We start from the raw sequence: 14,138 nt of genomic DNA on the forward strand, positions 1-14,138 counted from the left end.
CTCCTCTGAGTTGTGCAGAAGAGAATCTTATCCCATAAATGGTTATCTTCTTGGAGGACTAGAAATGAGGATATAAAAATCATGGATTTCATCCATGAAAACTTTTAGTTTCAGCATGCACCTGTTTCATAAGTCATTTTGAGCAAAACGGATAAAAATGGAAAATGCAGCAGTGAAGCTGGCCCAGATAGAAAATCACTCCTCCAAGTCTGTAGAACAGCTGAGAATAATAGCCAGCATACTCAAGCTTCTCTGTCACATTTGCGTAAAGCACTGTTCCCAGACAAACCTTTAAAATGAAAGCCATCACTCAAATTCATCAGTTAAGGAGCCCGTCAAGTTCACTTCCTCTAGTTGGTGCTGAAGTTTGGTATTAGTCTAACAGAAAGGATATATTTATTCAGCATACTACATCTGTATTTTTTAACTTTTAAGACAGTATAATTGTCTAAAACTCTGGTGATGTACCTGCAATAGTGGGGCTTGTGTGCTAAATCTAGCCATGTGCTCAGCACAGCGCCTAAAGGAGGGACTTCATTGCTCCATGCAGTAAACACGGAGAGGCAGGTACCGCTGAGGAAAATTACGCTGTTCTTTTTTGCTCAGTAATGTAACTCTGAGAGCTAAGCAAGAAGAAACAGCAGATGCAGCAGATACATGCTATTCTGTTCTGGTCCTTATGATATGCTTGATTTGAGAATTCATGCTAGCACGCAGATTAACTGAACCTCCATAAACTTCCTTTACAGTCACTGCAGAGAGAGAGGCACTTCAAGAGGTGCAAGTCCTGCCTGTTAAAGCTTTGGGCCTGAGGATCCTTTGTCTGCTTAAGATTCTCAGCATCAAACCCTGCTTTGGGTTCATCCGTAATACTTTTAATTAAACTCGTATATTATTCAGTGGGATTATTTCTTCTCAGGTGTAGTAAGACATTCAAAATTGTTGACATTTGTTTCCTTCTTGGATATGGATACCGTGCTACTTCAGTGCCCCTGTTTTTCAGTGTTTACTTTGGCAGTGTTACTAAGATAAGTTTATATTTCCCTGTGGTTATGTGTGAGCTGTTGTACCTATATGTTCTCAGTAAGTGCAGTACCACAGAGTACAAAGTCTTGAGAGACTATATTTTGTATGGAGAATGTTTATGGACTCTTTCCATGAAAAAAATGGCAAAAGAATGACACTAGCTACTAGAACACTTTCTCTGTTATCTAGCAATTTGAGGATAAACCTACCATCTAGATTACCAAAAACCAACTGCATCACAGTGCCATCACTGGAAAGAAAATGGATTTTTGTGTCATAGGCTTTTGCAAAAAGGGAAGAGTAGTGTTACAGGCAGTAGTCAAAATAAACAGGCTTATTTTAAAGAAATTATTTAGAACTGCTAAGAGTACAGTGGATGATATAGTGTGATCACATTTGTCCTACAAAAATGAGAGAAAACTTCCATCATTTGAATTTTTTATTCATTCATAGGTATGAGTTAGCATACGGCATATTAACAAGGCTGGATATTGCTAGGTAGGAGTTGTTTTCAGCTGCATACTTCGGCCTCCAGGTTTTCAAACCTGCCATAGGCGCAGAGTAATGACACAGTTCCTGTTGCATAGGATATAACTTACTTCCTGGTGGATGGTAGTTAGAAGTTTGGGGTTATTATTCCTGCAGTTTAAGGACTAAGACATATTGACAAGATCTAACAAAACAAAATTTCAGCATAATGATTCTCCTTTCCCACATGGCCCCTACCGGACCAAATTTTACCCCAAATCTGCTGTTGAACCCAGGATCTTGCAGTGCAGATCTTGATACCAGTAGGAAGGGCACTTGTATGATGACTTTTTAAAGTCTGTGTTAAATATGTAAATAGTTCTCAAGTCATTCTAGAATAACAATCAAATCATTCTAGGATAACAAATAGTTCGATTGTAAAGAGGAAAACCAGAGAAGTTAAAAACACTGTTTACCTGTGCCGCTACATTATATCTACTTCTGATATATGGCTTTATCTGCATGTTCCTTCAAACTGATTTCATGCTCCCTGCAGTGACATATTTTGCTAACACAACAGACTTGTTCCTTCCTGACATACAGCTTCTGGCTCCAACAAATGTCAGTAGCTTTTTAGACAAACCTGTGCTTTTTATTCCTGTCTTTCTCAAGAGAAGTATCAGAATCCCTCCAATAAGGCTTTTCTTCCTGTGGCTATTCTGTTTGTTTTATAAACAGACTAGGTTTATTTTACATGTAGAGGCTGGTAAAAACATGGAAGGGTGTTCTTCTTCTTTCTTTTTACTTTTTTAACATTTTTAAAAACTTCTAGGAAAGTAGTAGAGTGACAGCCACTTCCCAACTTATGCAAATAAACATAGCTTTGTTTAATCCTGAATTAATGCAGTTATTTCCTTTTTGTAACCAATAGAGGCCTCCAGAAGCAATTAACTAAACCTGTATGAAGAGGAGTGAGCAGGAGGCCCTCAGAGCTGCAGGTCCTCCTTGGAGGAGCTCTGTGTAGCTTAGTTCACACTGACTTACACAGTGGTAGAACTTACTTAAAGAGAAAGGACTCAAATGCCATGTCATTTCTACTTACTTTTTGTAGCATCAGTTACAGGATTTCCTTATTTGTAAGGTTTGCTTTTAAGTCACTATCCAGAAAGAGACATGGAAACTTGATACAAAACCCAAGAAGTTACTAGGCTAGGGGGGATATTTCTATAATATTCATGAAATCAATGTTGGTAGGATTCATTTGGTTGTTTTTTGTGTGAAAATGCATTAAAGACAGACATTTCTCAAAGACGGAAGCTGTGATCTCTGTCACTGAAATGAGGGGTGCAAGGGTCACTGGCTCTCCTGGTGCTGCAGCTTGATGGGTTTCCACTCTCCATGCTGGAATCAGTGAGATCCTTCCCAGGATACCCGGCAGGGCAGGGCCTGGCAGCCAGAGAGGCACTGGGGCAGCCCCAGCCCTGGGCATCGGGCGCCTCCCTGGGGACAGGGACAGGCCGAGGCCAGGCCGGGCCGTGGGCCCGCGGGTGGGCCTGGCTCGGCGGGGCCCGTGGCCGGGCAGGGCAGGGCTGCGGGGAGCTGGAGACCGGCCCTGCTGCGGCATCCCTGGGGCAGGGGCTGATGGTCCTGGGGGGCTGGAATGGGGTCCTGGGCCGTGGGCAGGGTGTGCTGGGCAGGGACAGTGAGGCCCATTGTAACCCTCACGGCCCTGACATAAATTTATCTCTCAATACTGTACTTCAGCTATGATTTTCTTTTTCTTTCTTTTTTGTAAAACACAGCATATCAAATGTGTCAGTTTTCACCTGAGACTGTGTAGGAATTTGAGAAATGATATTGCCATGTCCTAAAACCATGGGATCTGTATGAATTACTTTTTAAAGTACTGTACCAAATAGGAAAATTTATTTAGAAGTAGGTTCATATATGTAAATGCCTTGCTTCCGCATTTATTTATACATCCTTGGCTTGATTTTTCAAGCCTTTTCTGGTCTGGAATTCCCCTTTATACCAATTCTGTTTGAAATTGCCTTCAGAAACTTAAATCCTGAAGTTTGTTTTTACTGAACTTTGGTTTTACATTTGTTTGTCTTTCTGTTACATTTTTAGTAGTAAGATATAGGGAAAATGATTCATAATTACGCAACAAAATATTAAGCAATTACGTACAATAGCAGTATCAGGTACAATAAGTTAGGGCATTAGTCTTATCTGGGAAAAAAAGAAATCTCAAAATGGGTCCTGAATGTATCTTGAATCTCCACAGACTCTATTTTCTTTCCTGTGCAACTATTTAGAAGAGTAGGATCTATCTTAATTAAAATTTACTGCTTATTTCAAAATGGAAGGGCTGAAAGCTATTTTCCTATCCTCCTAATGTCTGTGCTGTTTATGTGCTTGAGATGGCTAAGTGGTAGTCTGAAAACTGCAATAAGATTAGTAATTACTAAGGGGACATAATGTACTGTTTCGTTGCAGTGGAACTCTGAAAATACTTAAACTGACTCTTAGAAGGAGAAGACATTCATAGTATTTTTCTCTTGTTATTCATAAAGTTTACTTAACTGGGTTCCACAGTAAGTTTTCCTTCATAAAACGAGCACTAAACCAACTTCTTTTGAGACAAATTCTCTTCTTTTATTCCACTAAAATTCTACCTATGGGTTACACCAGTAAATTAGGATTATCCAAATTATTTACTTTTTGTTTCAGACAGTGATGTTGTCCTGTCTTTTTCTACTGACAGCATAATCATACCCTCAAGAGAAACTCGTAAAGACTATTTTAAACAGGTTGTGTAACTGTACTAGCATGAAGAATTGCTTTGTGTAGCGTGTTACTTAAACAGCCACAATGTTTGTTTCAATAGGATACAAGGTCCTAAGATACAAGATCCCAAGATAGGAAGCATCTTGGAAACAAATGTTTTCAATGTCAGTGACTTTAGCAACACAAAAGGGAAATAGTGTATTTCCAAGAATATATTCTATTGAAAAATTGAAATGCCCTTGTATCACATAAATTAAGATTGAAACAATGTTCTTATTTGATAGTTATTCTGAAATTGTGCTGATTCATTTAAACAGTTTTTTCCCATACCGAGTTGCAGAAGCTGAGCCAATTCTGGTCCGTTACTTTAGATTTAAAAAGTTTATTCAGAAGATTTGTTGAAGCTGCTCTTTCTTATTTTATACGATTTGGATTTACACAAATTCTGCTATTGCAGCTTAAAAGTGAGTGTGGTTCTTTGGGGCAAACCAATTCCTTGCCATAATCTCTCTTATTCTGAACTAAAATGGAAAAAGAAAAGGTAATAGGACTGTCTGAAATTGGAGGATGTTCAGTGTAGGAGATCTTTCAGGACATTTTATTTGAGGAAGGTTATATAACATAAAAAATTCAAATTTCACTTAAATATGTGCTTTTAATTTTTTTAATTGAAATACATTTAAATATTTGTTATTCAAGTTAACGTCAAACTGCAAATCATGAACGACACTAAGTACTTAAGTTCCCCCTTATTTCAGTAGGAATTGTTGATATTCAGATCTGCTCAGGAGTTGGCATGGCTCTGTTGTCAGAAAGACTTCAATATTGTAATAGAAAACTACTGAATGTATTCCTATGATCTGATTTTGAAACAACTCCTGCATTGTGTTCACTGACAAAAGAGTAGCTGAATCTAGCCAAGGTTTTTAATAACATCTAACTTTATGCATTTTGAACTAAAAGAGCTTGTGTTGCTAGGCATCAAATTGGTGATGCATGGAAAAATTGTTCACTGAAACTATAATATAAGCCTGCATGTACAATTCAGAAGTAGATTTTCTGGATGAGCATAAAATCTAAAACCCTGGAAAGGCATGTATATTTAGATAAAGTTTTATTTTCATTGTACCCACAGATACCATGTGTTCATCGTCTGATTTTATTTCTTGAAATGAATTTGAGGGAAAGTCTTCAGCTTTTCAGCATACATAATTAAAAATTCATAATATCTGTAACTTGCTTGCTGTACTCAGTGTGGATTAGGCAGATTTTATTTTCTGTTAGAGAACAGAAATATTTTCCTCCACAGAAAATTAAAATATTATCCCAGGTACCCTTCATATAATACGAAAATATTTACTATGTGAGGGTTTTACCTATGACAGACAATACAGATCTTTCAAAAGCTTCATTCTTTCAGCAATGGCATATAGTTGACAGAGGGCTCTTAGTAATACACGTAAAAATTCCATTTACTTTTAAACTTTTCAATAACAAACTCTTTTCTTTCAAGCATATAAGTACTAAATAACTTTTAAAAATATAATAGTTTTACTTTGAGATATTTCCTGTGCAATTTGCTAAATATATGTACCTAAACTCACTGATTCCTACAGACTTCTATGGAAGTCTCACAGAGAGCAGTTTCAGAACTGATCACGATGGGACTTCATTCAGAAAAAAGCAAAATAGGTGCTGAGTACAGCAGTTACCGTAAGCATGTCCATGGGTGCAAGCTAGAATCCAAAAGCCTATTCCTGTTGTATTTTGAATTTTAACTGTTGTAGGGTTTTTTGGTTTTGGTTCTGGTTTAGTTTGACTTCCATTTTTAATTCAGAATCCTGTAGTTTTCCTTTTTCCTGAAAGAATCCCATATAGAAGCATGTGTGCTTGTTGTGGGGGAGAGGGACATATCAATTGGCATTTTAAGAATGCAATACAACATTATAGAAGAGCATTAAAGTACCTGAACCTTTTCTCTGTTTAGTAACCAGGTTGTAGCAACACAAAATCAAATAACTTCCAGTGAGGTCTTAATTACTAAAATAAACTTACAAAATAAATATTTAGAAAATATAAAATATTTAAATATATAAATTAAATATTAAAACAATAACAACAACAAAGAAATACCCACTCATTTACTAGGAAAACTGGATGATGTCAATTCTAAAACAATCTTTATGCTATGTCCATAAAATAATAAAAAATGACTTTTTTTTCTTGGAAGAAAAACTTTCAGACAATACTAGCATGAATCAGAGTTCTCTGATGATGCTTGCCTTTTTTTTTCCCCCAAGATTACTTCATTCAGGTTGGAAGGTGGTGAATTGCTTTGTGTACTGCAAGTACATAAATATGATCTACTGAAAATATGGAGTCTTTATGACTGTTCTATACACTGTGGCTCCTAATCTCTCAGCTGGAAAAGCTCCAGTGAAACTCCACCCATTTCTGCCTTGAGATTTCTTCTCTGTGCTTAGGAGTGAAGTGGAGAGTGCTCAGAAGCTCACAGACAAATGGCCTTTTTTCATTAATATCTTTGAAAGAGGTCACTATGTCAACTTCCCTGAAAATGAAAAGTATCCTAATTCTTGAAACTTGGTACTTACAAGAATTATATTCCTTTTGTTCCATCATTTTGTACCTTACATTTCTAGATTAAATTGTTAAAAAGCAAAAGTAGCATACATGTCATCTAAGTAAGGTACTCCTGTAGATTTACCCTCTACTTAATGGGTGACAGGGAGGACATGCTTTACAACAGGATGACTGTCTCTCTGGAGGTGGGCCTCCATAACCTTAACTAATACTTTTCATGATTTACAGCCATCTAAGGCCAAGTAACAGTGGATTTACACTATGCTGCAGTGCTCAATATACTTGCAATCTTTGCACCCTGTGATACAATGACCAGGAAGTATTTATGTCGTATATGTGGGAAGAGCTGCTGCAGCTCTACAATTACTTCTAATTTTCTTATGCTATAGAAACAAGAATGGCAACAGAGATCTTAAAAAAAAAAAAATTACAGAATCACAGAATCATATAGGTTGGAAAAGACCTTTAAGATCATAGAGTCCAACCGTAAACTACCAAGTACACCACTACACCATGTCCCTAAGCACCTCATCCAAACATCTTTTAAATACTTCCAGGGACGGCGACTCAACCACTTCCCTGGGCAGCCCCTTCCAATGCTTGATAACCCTTTCAGTGAAGTAAAATTTCCTAATATCCAGTCTAAACCTCCCCTGGCGCAACTTGAGGCCATTTCCTCTCGTCCTATCACTTGTTACCTGGCAGAAGAGACCAACCCCCACCTCTCTACAACCTCCTTTCAGGTCGTTATAGAGAGCAATAAGGTCTCCCCTCAGCCTCCTTTTCTCTAGGCTAAACAACCCCAACAAATCTATGAAATGTTTTAAAAATCTTTCCAATTTTCCCTTATTTTTAATAGCTGCACAAAATTCTTTGAAAGGCAGTGTGACATTATCTTTGTATAGCAATTGCTCTAATTTAGGTATCCCAGTTTTTGGAGTTCATAAAAAAAATGAGGTCACTATGCCTGGAAGAAATTATCATCTCTAAACAAAATAAACAGCTGAAAACAGTCATAAAAAACAAATAGACCAGCTGGCTCAAAATGAACCTATGCAGAACTAAAACTGGACAGGTCCAAAAGCAGAAAAGATTATCTATAGGCATTCTTATTGATAGTCACTACTTGCATTCCCTGGAAAGCATTTTGCTTTCACAAATTATCTTGACATAAAGCTTCATTGTTCTTTTTCTCTGAGTATAGTCGTTATTCACCTTCACTGTGCTGTAAAACTGGTTCCTTTCCTCTGAAATGGGGTTTTATATAATGATCCACTTAGATTATATGATTTACCATATCTTTTAATGAAAGTAACAATAGTATAAAGACTTACAGACAGTGGAGAATACGGCAACCCATACTCTCAGGAACACTTACACATATCATATTTATGCTTCCACTTTTTCTTTGGTTTCCATTCAATTTCTATTCTCAATGCAGGACCATAATCATGATGTTCAAATGCCTAAGGGGTCAAGATCTAAATAGACCTCTAATTATGTCTTTTTTACATGATATATTGAGACAGCTGTATTCCTTGGAAGCAATACATCTCCTGCAACCCAGAATGAAATATTTTAGCGATGGGGGAAAAAATAATGCCTTCTTTTTTTTTTTTTTTTTTGATTCAAAATGTTTCAATGCAGCTGGATTTCCCTTTTCCCTATCCGGAAAATCATGTGCCACTATCTTTCTTACTAAACCTTTGCTTTCTAACCCAAGATTTTGGAGGAAACAGAAAAAATAACATATAGTAGATAAAAATCCTCTCATCAGTATGTTTATCCTAAGATGTTTTTATTAACAGAGTGGGTGGAAAAGAGTAGAAACCTAGGATTGACCGTAGCTCATAAGTATAGTTGCCAGCAGCCATTAAAGACTATGGTGATAGTGTTCACTATCGTGAATATCATGTCTGTATTTATAAATGCCTAATGTATATTACTTACATATATGTAATATATTTGCATGAATTTGTAGAGTACCTTGTTCCATATTCATCTTTGAGATCCTCAGTTTTACCATGTTGTAACTCACTGCAGTGTAGGAGTCACAGCAACATACAATTTAGGTGGCTCAGCAGTGAACCAGTCACAATGCTGTTGACAGCCTACAGTATTTTGCTATTCTGATGGTTTCAAAACAGTATCCACACAATAGGAAGCATTGTAAGCTGGTTCTGAGAAGAATGTACTGGGTAAACTCATATTCTGAATGGAAAAAATGCAGTATACAGAAATATCATTAGACTTTTAGACTTCAATTAAATGTCATTCATATATGTTTCAGCGGTTTTGTGTTTTGTTTTGTTTTTTTTTTTAATTTGAAGTTAATATAAGTTAATATAAAGTTAAAATTTCTGCTTTTTGTCTCATTGTTATTTTTCAATATTTTAACAGCATAAAAATAATTTACTGATAATTTAAACTGCATAACTTTTTTATAGATACAATATTGCATTTATTCCAATGTTATTTTTTAATGAAAACAAAATATAGTAAGCTTGTGATTTGCAGATATATATTTGCACATATTCATTTGAAGGTTTATAATTTATTGCCTACAAAGAAAAAATCCAATAGAAATTATATTTACTACTGTACCATAAAATCCAGAAATTATATGTAATACAAAGCGATAGCTGGGATTTTTTTCAGTCTTACTATGGATTGAAATTCAATAATGTATCTTCCTTGCTTGTAAAAGGTAGTGTTTTGGTATACCAGTAGTCTACTATTGGTTGTACCAGAGGAAGTGCATAATTTTAAATGTATAACATTTACTTCAGACTAATATTCTTCATAAAAGAATTTTTTGCAATTTTTTGTTTTGCCTGTCATTGCATGGTCCAAATTCAGTATTAGGTGGTGTGGATTTCCATAGTATTCAGGAAAAGCTACATATATTGGAGAAGTCAATAAAACACAAGCAATGTTACTGAGCTGACAGGGGCAGTGTCATTTTACTATCATTTGCAGAATGGTTACGTAGTAAATTTAGTAAGAGAAAAGACCAGCTCCTTCAAATATGAGTCAGGTAGAGAATGAAATACTGTTCAGTTTAGATGAAGCAAGAGGCAAAGACTGACAATCTGGTCGAACATGGTCATACTTTGAAAGACTTTTTCTGTCAAAGACAACACGCAAAGCAATTAAGACTTCATTATATTCATGGACATGTGGGGAAGTTTTTTGTTTTCCATATACTTTATCATTTCTTTTCTGAAAGTACATAAAGAGCACACCATTTGAATTTCATTGCTGTAAAAACAGATTGTTCCTTTACTTAGCCAACATAAGTAAAAGTAACCTGTGTGACCTCAGCTCTCTGGCTTTTACGGAACAATAATCATTTTCTGACAGAACCAGTTTGCAGGGTTTTCATATGTCCACCACAAAGAAAAATTGTATGTCATCTCAGTTTTATTATATCCATCAGCTGGCTGCCCATTTGTTGTGGAGTGTCTGCTGTGACATAGGGCCGTGACTCTATTCGGCTGTAATAGATTGCCTGTAGTGCATTCAGTGACTCTGGTACCTGTTGCTGGTTCTTTTTCCAGGTCAACTGGCTGCAGGTACATGTGAGATTGTTACTTTGGACAGAGATAGCAGTCAGCCCCGAAGGACTATAGCCCGACAAACAGCTCGCTGTGCATGTAAAAAAGGACAGATTGCCGGTACAACAAGAGCAAGGCCAGCCTGTGTTGATGGTAAGAAGCAAAGATCTATTCAATCAGTTTCTGCCAATACAAGAGTGGTGTAAGCTCGTAGTGTCTCGTACAAAAATAAAAGCTCTATAGAAGAAATTTTCGTGTGTCCCAACTAGCAATGGCAATCCTATTGAAATTCCTCAAAAGGGTATTACTGACTAATAGTATAGATATTTCAGTTAGAATTTTTTAATTGGAATTTTCACTTTTGTTTTAGCTTGGTATGCAGTTGAATCTTAAGGGCATGGTGCTGTTATATTTTGCATGTGATGATAGCATCAGTAGTAAAATGGCATTCTTTTTTCCCCTACTTTTTATTCCTTATAACATTAAGAAAACACTGCAGAAGAGCCTCAAAGGTTTTATGCCACTAGGAAGCTAATGTGACTGCTCCTGTGTGATAGTTAATGTTGTTGAAAAAAACACTGATACTGTAGTTGGAATATAGTATCTGAATATACCTCACATGTCCAGCATTCCTTCTGTCCTTAAAATGATGATTCTGTATGATTCACTACAGATGCAGTGCTAGCATGCAGCTGGAAAACTGCTGACATACAGGGAGGTATGAAAATATTTCACTTTGAAGTCATTTTTTGAGACAAATGAATTTCTGTGTTACAGCTAAATAAGACATTAATAACAGGACAATCTTTAAGACAAGTCTGCCAGTGCGAGGCTATTAGCAAGCGTTCGTATTAAAAATAAACTTGGAGACATATTGAAAGTAGTTGATGCAAAATGGTATGTTTTGATCTAGGCTCAGTTAACAAAAGTAAAAAGAAGATTCTTATGTATAGAACTATAATAAATTCACGGATTGCCTTTGAATACTGACTGGTTTGAGTCCTCAAATAAAAATATTGCTGAGAACACCCTACTGTTGCCTCAGAATTTGGTCTTACCACTGATTATCAAAGAAGACAGCTCAAAGGATATTTCAGAGCCTACCCACAAAGCTAAATATAGAACATCATGCACATTCTATTTTTGCATTTTCCTTTCACTGTTTTTAGTACTCTGTAAGACAGTTTCCTAGCTGTCTCTTTCGTAATGTGATACTATATCCAGTAATTCTCTTCTTTCCTGTTTTATTGTAAGATCATAAGACTTAATTGCTTAAGCAAGGAATTATTTTATTGTGTCATTTATAGTTGTAACTTTAGCAAAAATACTTGTTAGCAATTAAAAAATTCAACATATGTTTCCCATTTTAAAACAGCAAAGTTCTAAGGGAAAATACGAGTTTTGCATCATATGGTGGGAAGTAAACAATTTTTCCTCAGTCAGTCATGGCCTATGGTGAGATTCATTTGCTGCAACTTGGGTATCCAAAGTTAGCTGTCTAGCCTGGTAACTCCAGTTTTCTTTATACCCAATGAAGAGCAAAAGGCACCTTCTCAGAGTAATTTATCTCATCCTAAGTGCCTAAGATAAATCAGATGTAGCACTCTTTGGTAGTCACTGTTTCTCTGCCTTGCCTTAAGACACCTGTGGTGATGAGACTTTAGATAGCTAGAATGTACGTGTCAGTAAGAAGACATGACTACACCTCATCCTCTAATTGCTATATTAGCTTGGTTTCCAAGTATGGAAGGTTTGAGGTCATTTAATATTAAAAAATATTTTTATTTATTTATTTTATTGGGAACTCACGAAGAAGGGCTATTTCAAATTCTGCTTTTGCTTTCAATGTAACTTGATCATCATTTTATGAAAACAGAGAACTGGACGACAGGATCTATGGTTAGGTATTGTGTAATAAGAGAGGGTTCTTTATGTAATACTCCCCATTTGAAAAATACGTGGGAAATACATCAGTTGAAAAATAGAGCTTCCCATTAACTTATGTGTCCAAGTATTATCATTCATTTTTTAAAGTTTTTCTACATAATTCTAATAAGATCTAATAACACGTTTCTTTATTATTTTGTGAAATGTTTATAGTTAGGATGTTGAGCCATTTGCTAAGAATGATAACTGCAAGATATGTAGGATATGCTACTTTGCTTTCCTGGGCACTGTTAGGGATGTTTTGTAATCAAAGCTCAAAAAGGTTAATGATACCTAGAACTGTATATCAAGTTCCCAAATTAAAAAGAAGTTCCCAAATCTTTGTTCTGTAGGTTTTATTCATGAATGAAGTTAAAAAAATAGTTTTACATACCATAAACACAATTATATAAGAAAGAATAAACAAGCACTTTATCTTGTCTCTAATCTTCTGCTTGCAAATAAAACTTGCAGATAAATTGGCCATTGACTAACAAGTATCCATCTGTGAATTTACCAGGTTCATAGTTTAAAGACTATGCACTGAATTTTTCTGTACTGTTTATATTCATTTGTAGAACAAAGTGTTTCAGACACAGCTACTCAATTCTTTCTTCTGGACAGAACATGAAATCTACATAAAATTATGTCTGAGAAAAGCTAATTTTGTCTCTGATATTAAGTCACATACTGCTGGTTTAGGAATGCAACAATGAAACTTTTTTTTTTTTTTTTTTACATTAAAGTAGGGTATTTTCACTTACGGAAATCTTCTGTCTAGCAGACTTTCCATTGATGTTTTTTCTTATAAATTCCATTTTGCAAACAAACAAATAAATCCTTCTCTGAGCTTTCTTAAACAGGACATAGAGTGTGCTTTTGCAAATTTTTTTTATTTATGTTATAGTTGATGTTAAGAACATAAGTGCTATTTGAGATTTCATTTCTGCTATGAAAAAAAAAAAAATTCATTGGGCAGTGTTTTTTTTCATGCCAGTTTGCTTTCCAAAGATTTGGTTCTTTTTGTTTTATTCTTTATATAGTCTTGATTTTAATGAGATTATTTTTGAAGTAAAGGTAGCAGAATTAGACCTTAGACCTTTAATAATTAATGCAAAGTCATTTGTGAAGGAAGCAGGCATAGTAAGCGTGACCTGCTAACCTACTACCAAGAAAACATTAGCTAACAATTGTGTTACAGCTTTCTGGCAAGAGAGTGTTTTGAAGATTCAGTACGAAAGCTGGTAATTTTTAAAACCTTAAAATGAATCATGTTGTACCTGGCTACCATTTGTTCATTGTTTAATGGAGAAAAGTGCCTTAGAATATATTCAGTTATGCTGTGTATTTCCTGGAGCTCTGAAATGCAAGTGTCAAATATTGCAGCAAAAAGAGTAAGTAATTTAAGGGCTCTTAAACCTCACAAGCATTGTCTGAGATTGCACTTGTCAATGTAGCTCTTAGAGTAAGTCCTGAGTTGATTACTAGAATCCGCTCCGATTTCCACTGCTACATCAGCTAAGGTTTTTTTCCCAAGAAATGAAAGACAGTAGATGTCAGATAGATAAAACTGGAATTCTTAAAAATGAAAATGCAGTGTTTAGGGCTTGGCCTGAGCAGAGCATGAAGAACAGAGATTTTCTTGAAATGTTCCCCTATGATGGAGAGTGCTGATTTACTCTTTATTTTTTTCTAGCAGTCTTTAAGTATGGCAGATTGCTAATGTAATCTGAAAAAATGGCATGAATATTCACCCTGATTTCAAGCTTG

General features: G+C 35.7%; 1 protein-coding gene across 2 annotated transcripts in view; it reads left to right on the forward strand.

Moving 5' to 3' along the window:
• The window catches only part of TAFA5 (TAFA chemokine like family member 5), a 311,006-nt gene that overhangs the window by 109,075 nt on the left and 187,793 nt on the right, over positions 1 to 14,138 (forward strand). For both annotated transcript variants that reach the window (XM_072868092.1, XM_072868009.1), the window contains exon 2: positions 10,446 to 10,595. In XM_072868092.1, coding sequence (XP_072724193.1) covers positions 10,446 to 10,595 — 150 coding nt within the window. The remainder of the gene's footprint in view (positions 1 to 10,445; positions 10,596 to 14,138) is intronic.

The sequence above is a fragment of the Ciconia boyciana genome, chromosome 1, assembly GCF_034638445.1.
Source record: "Ciconia boyciana chromosome 1, ASM3463844v1, whole genome shotgun sequence".
In the NCBI taxonomy this organism is placed as follows: Eukaryota; Metazoa; Chordata; class Aves; order Ciconiiformes; family Ciconiidae; genus Ciconia; species Ciconia boyciana.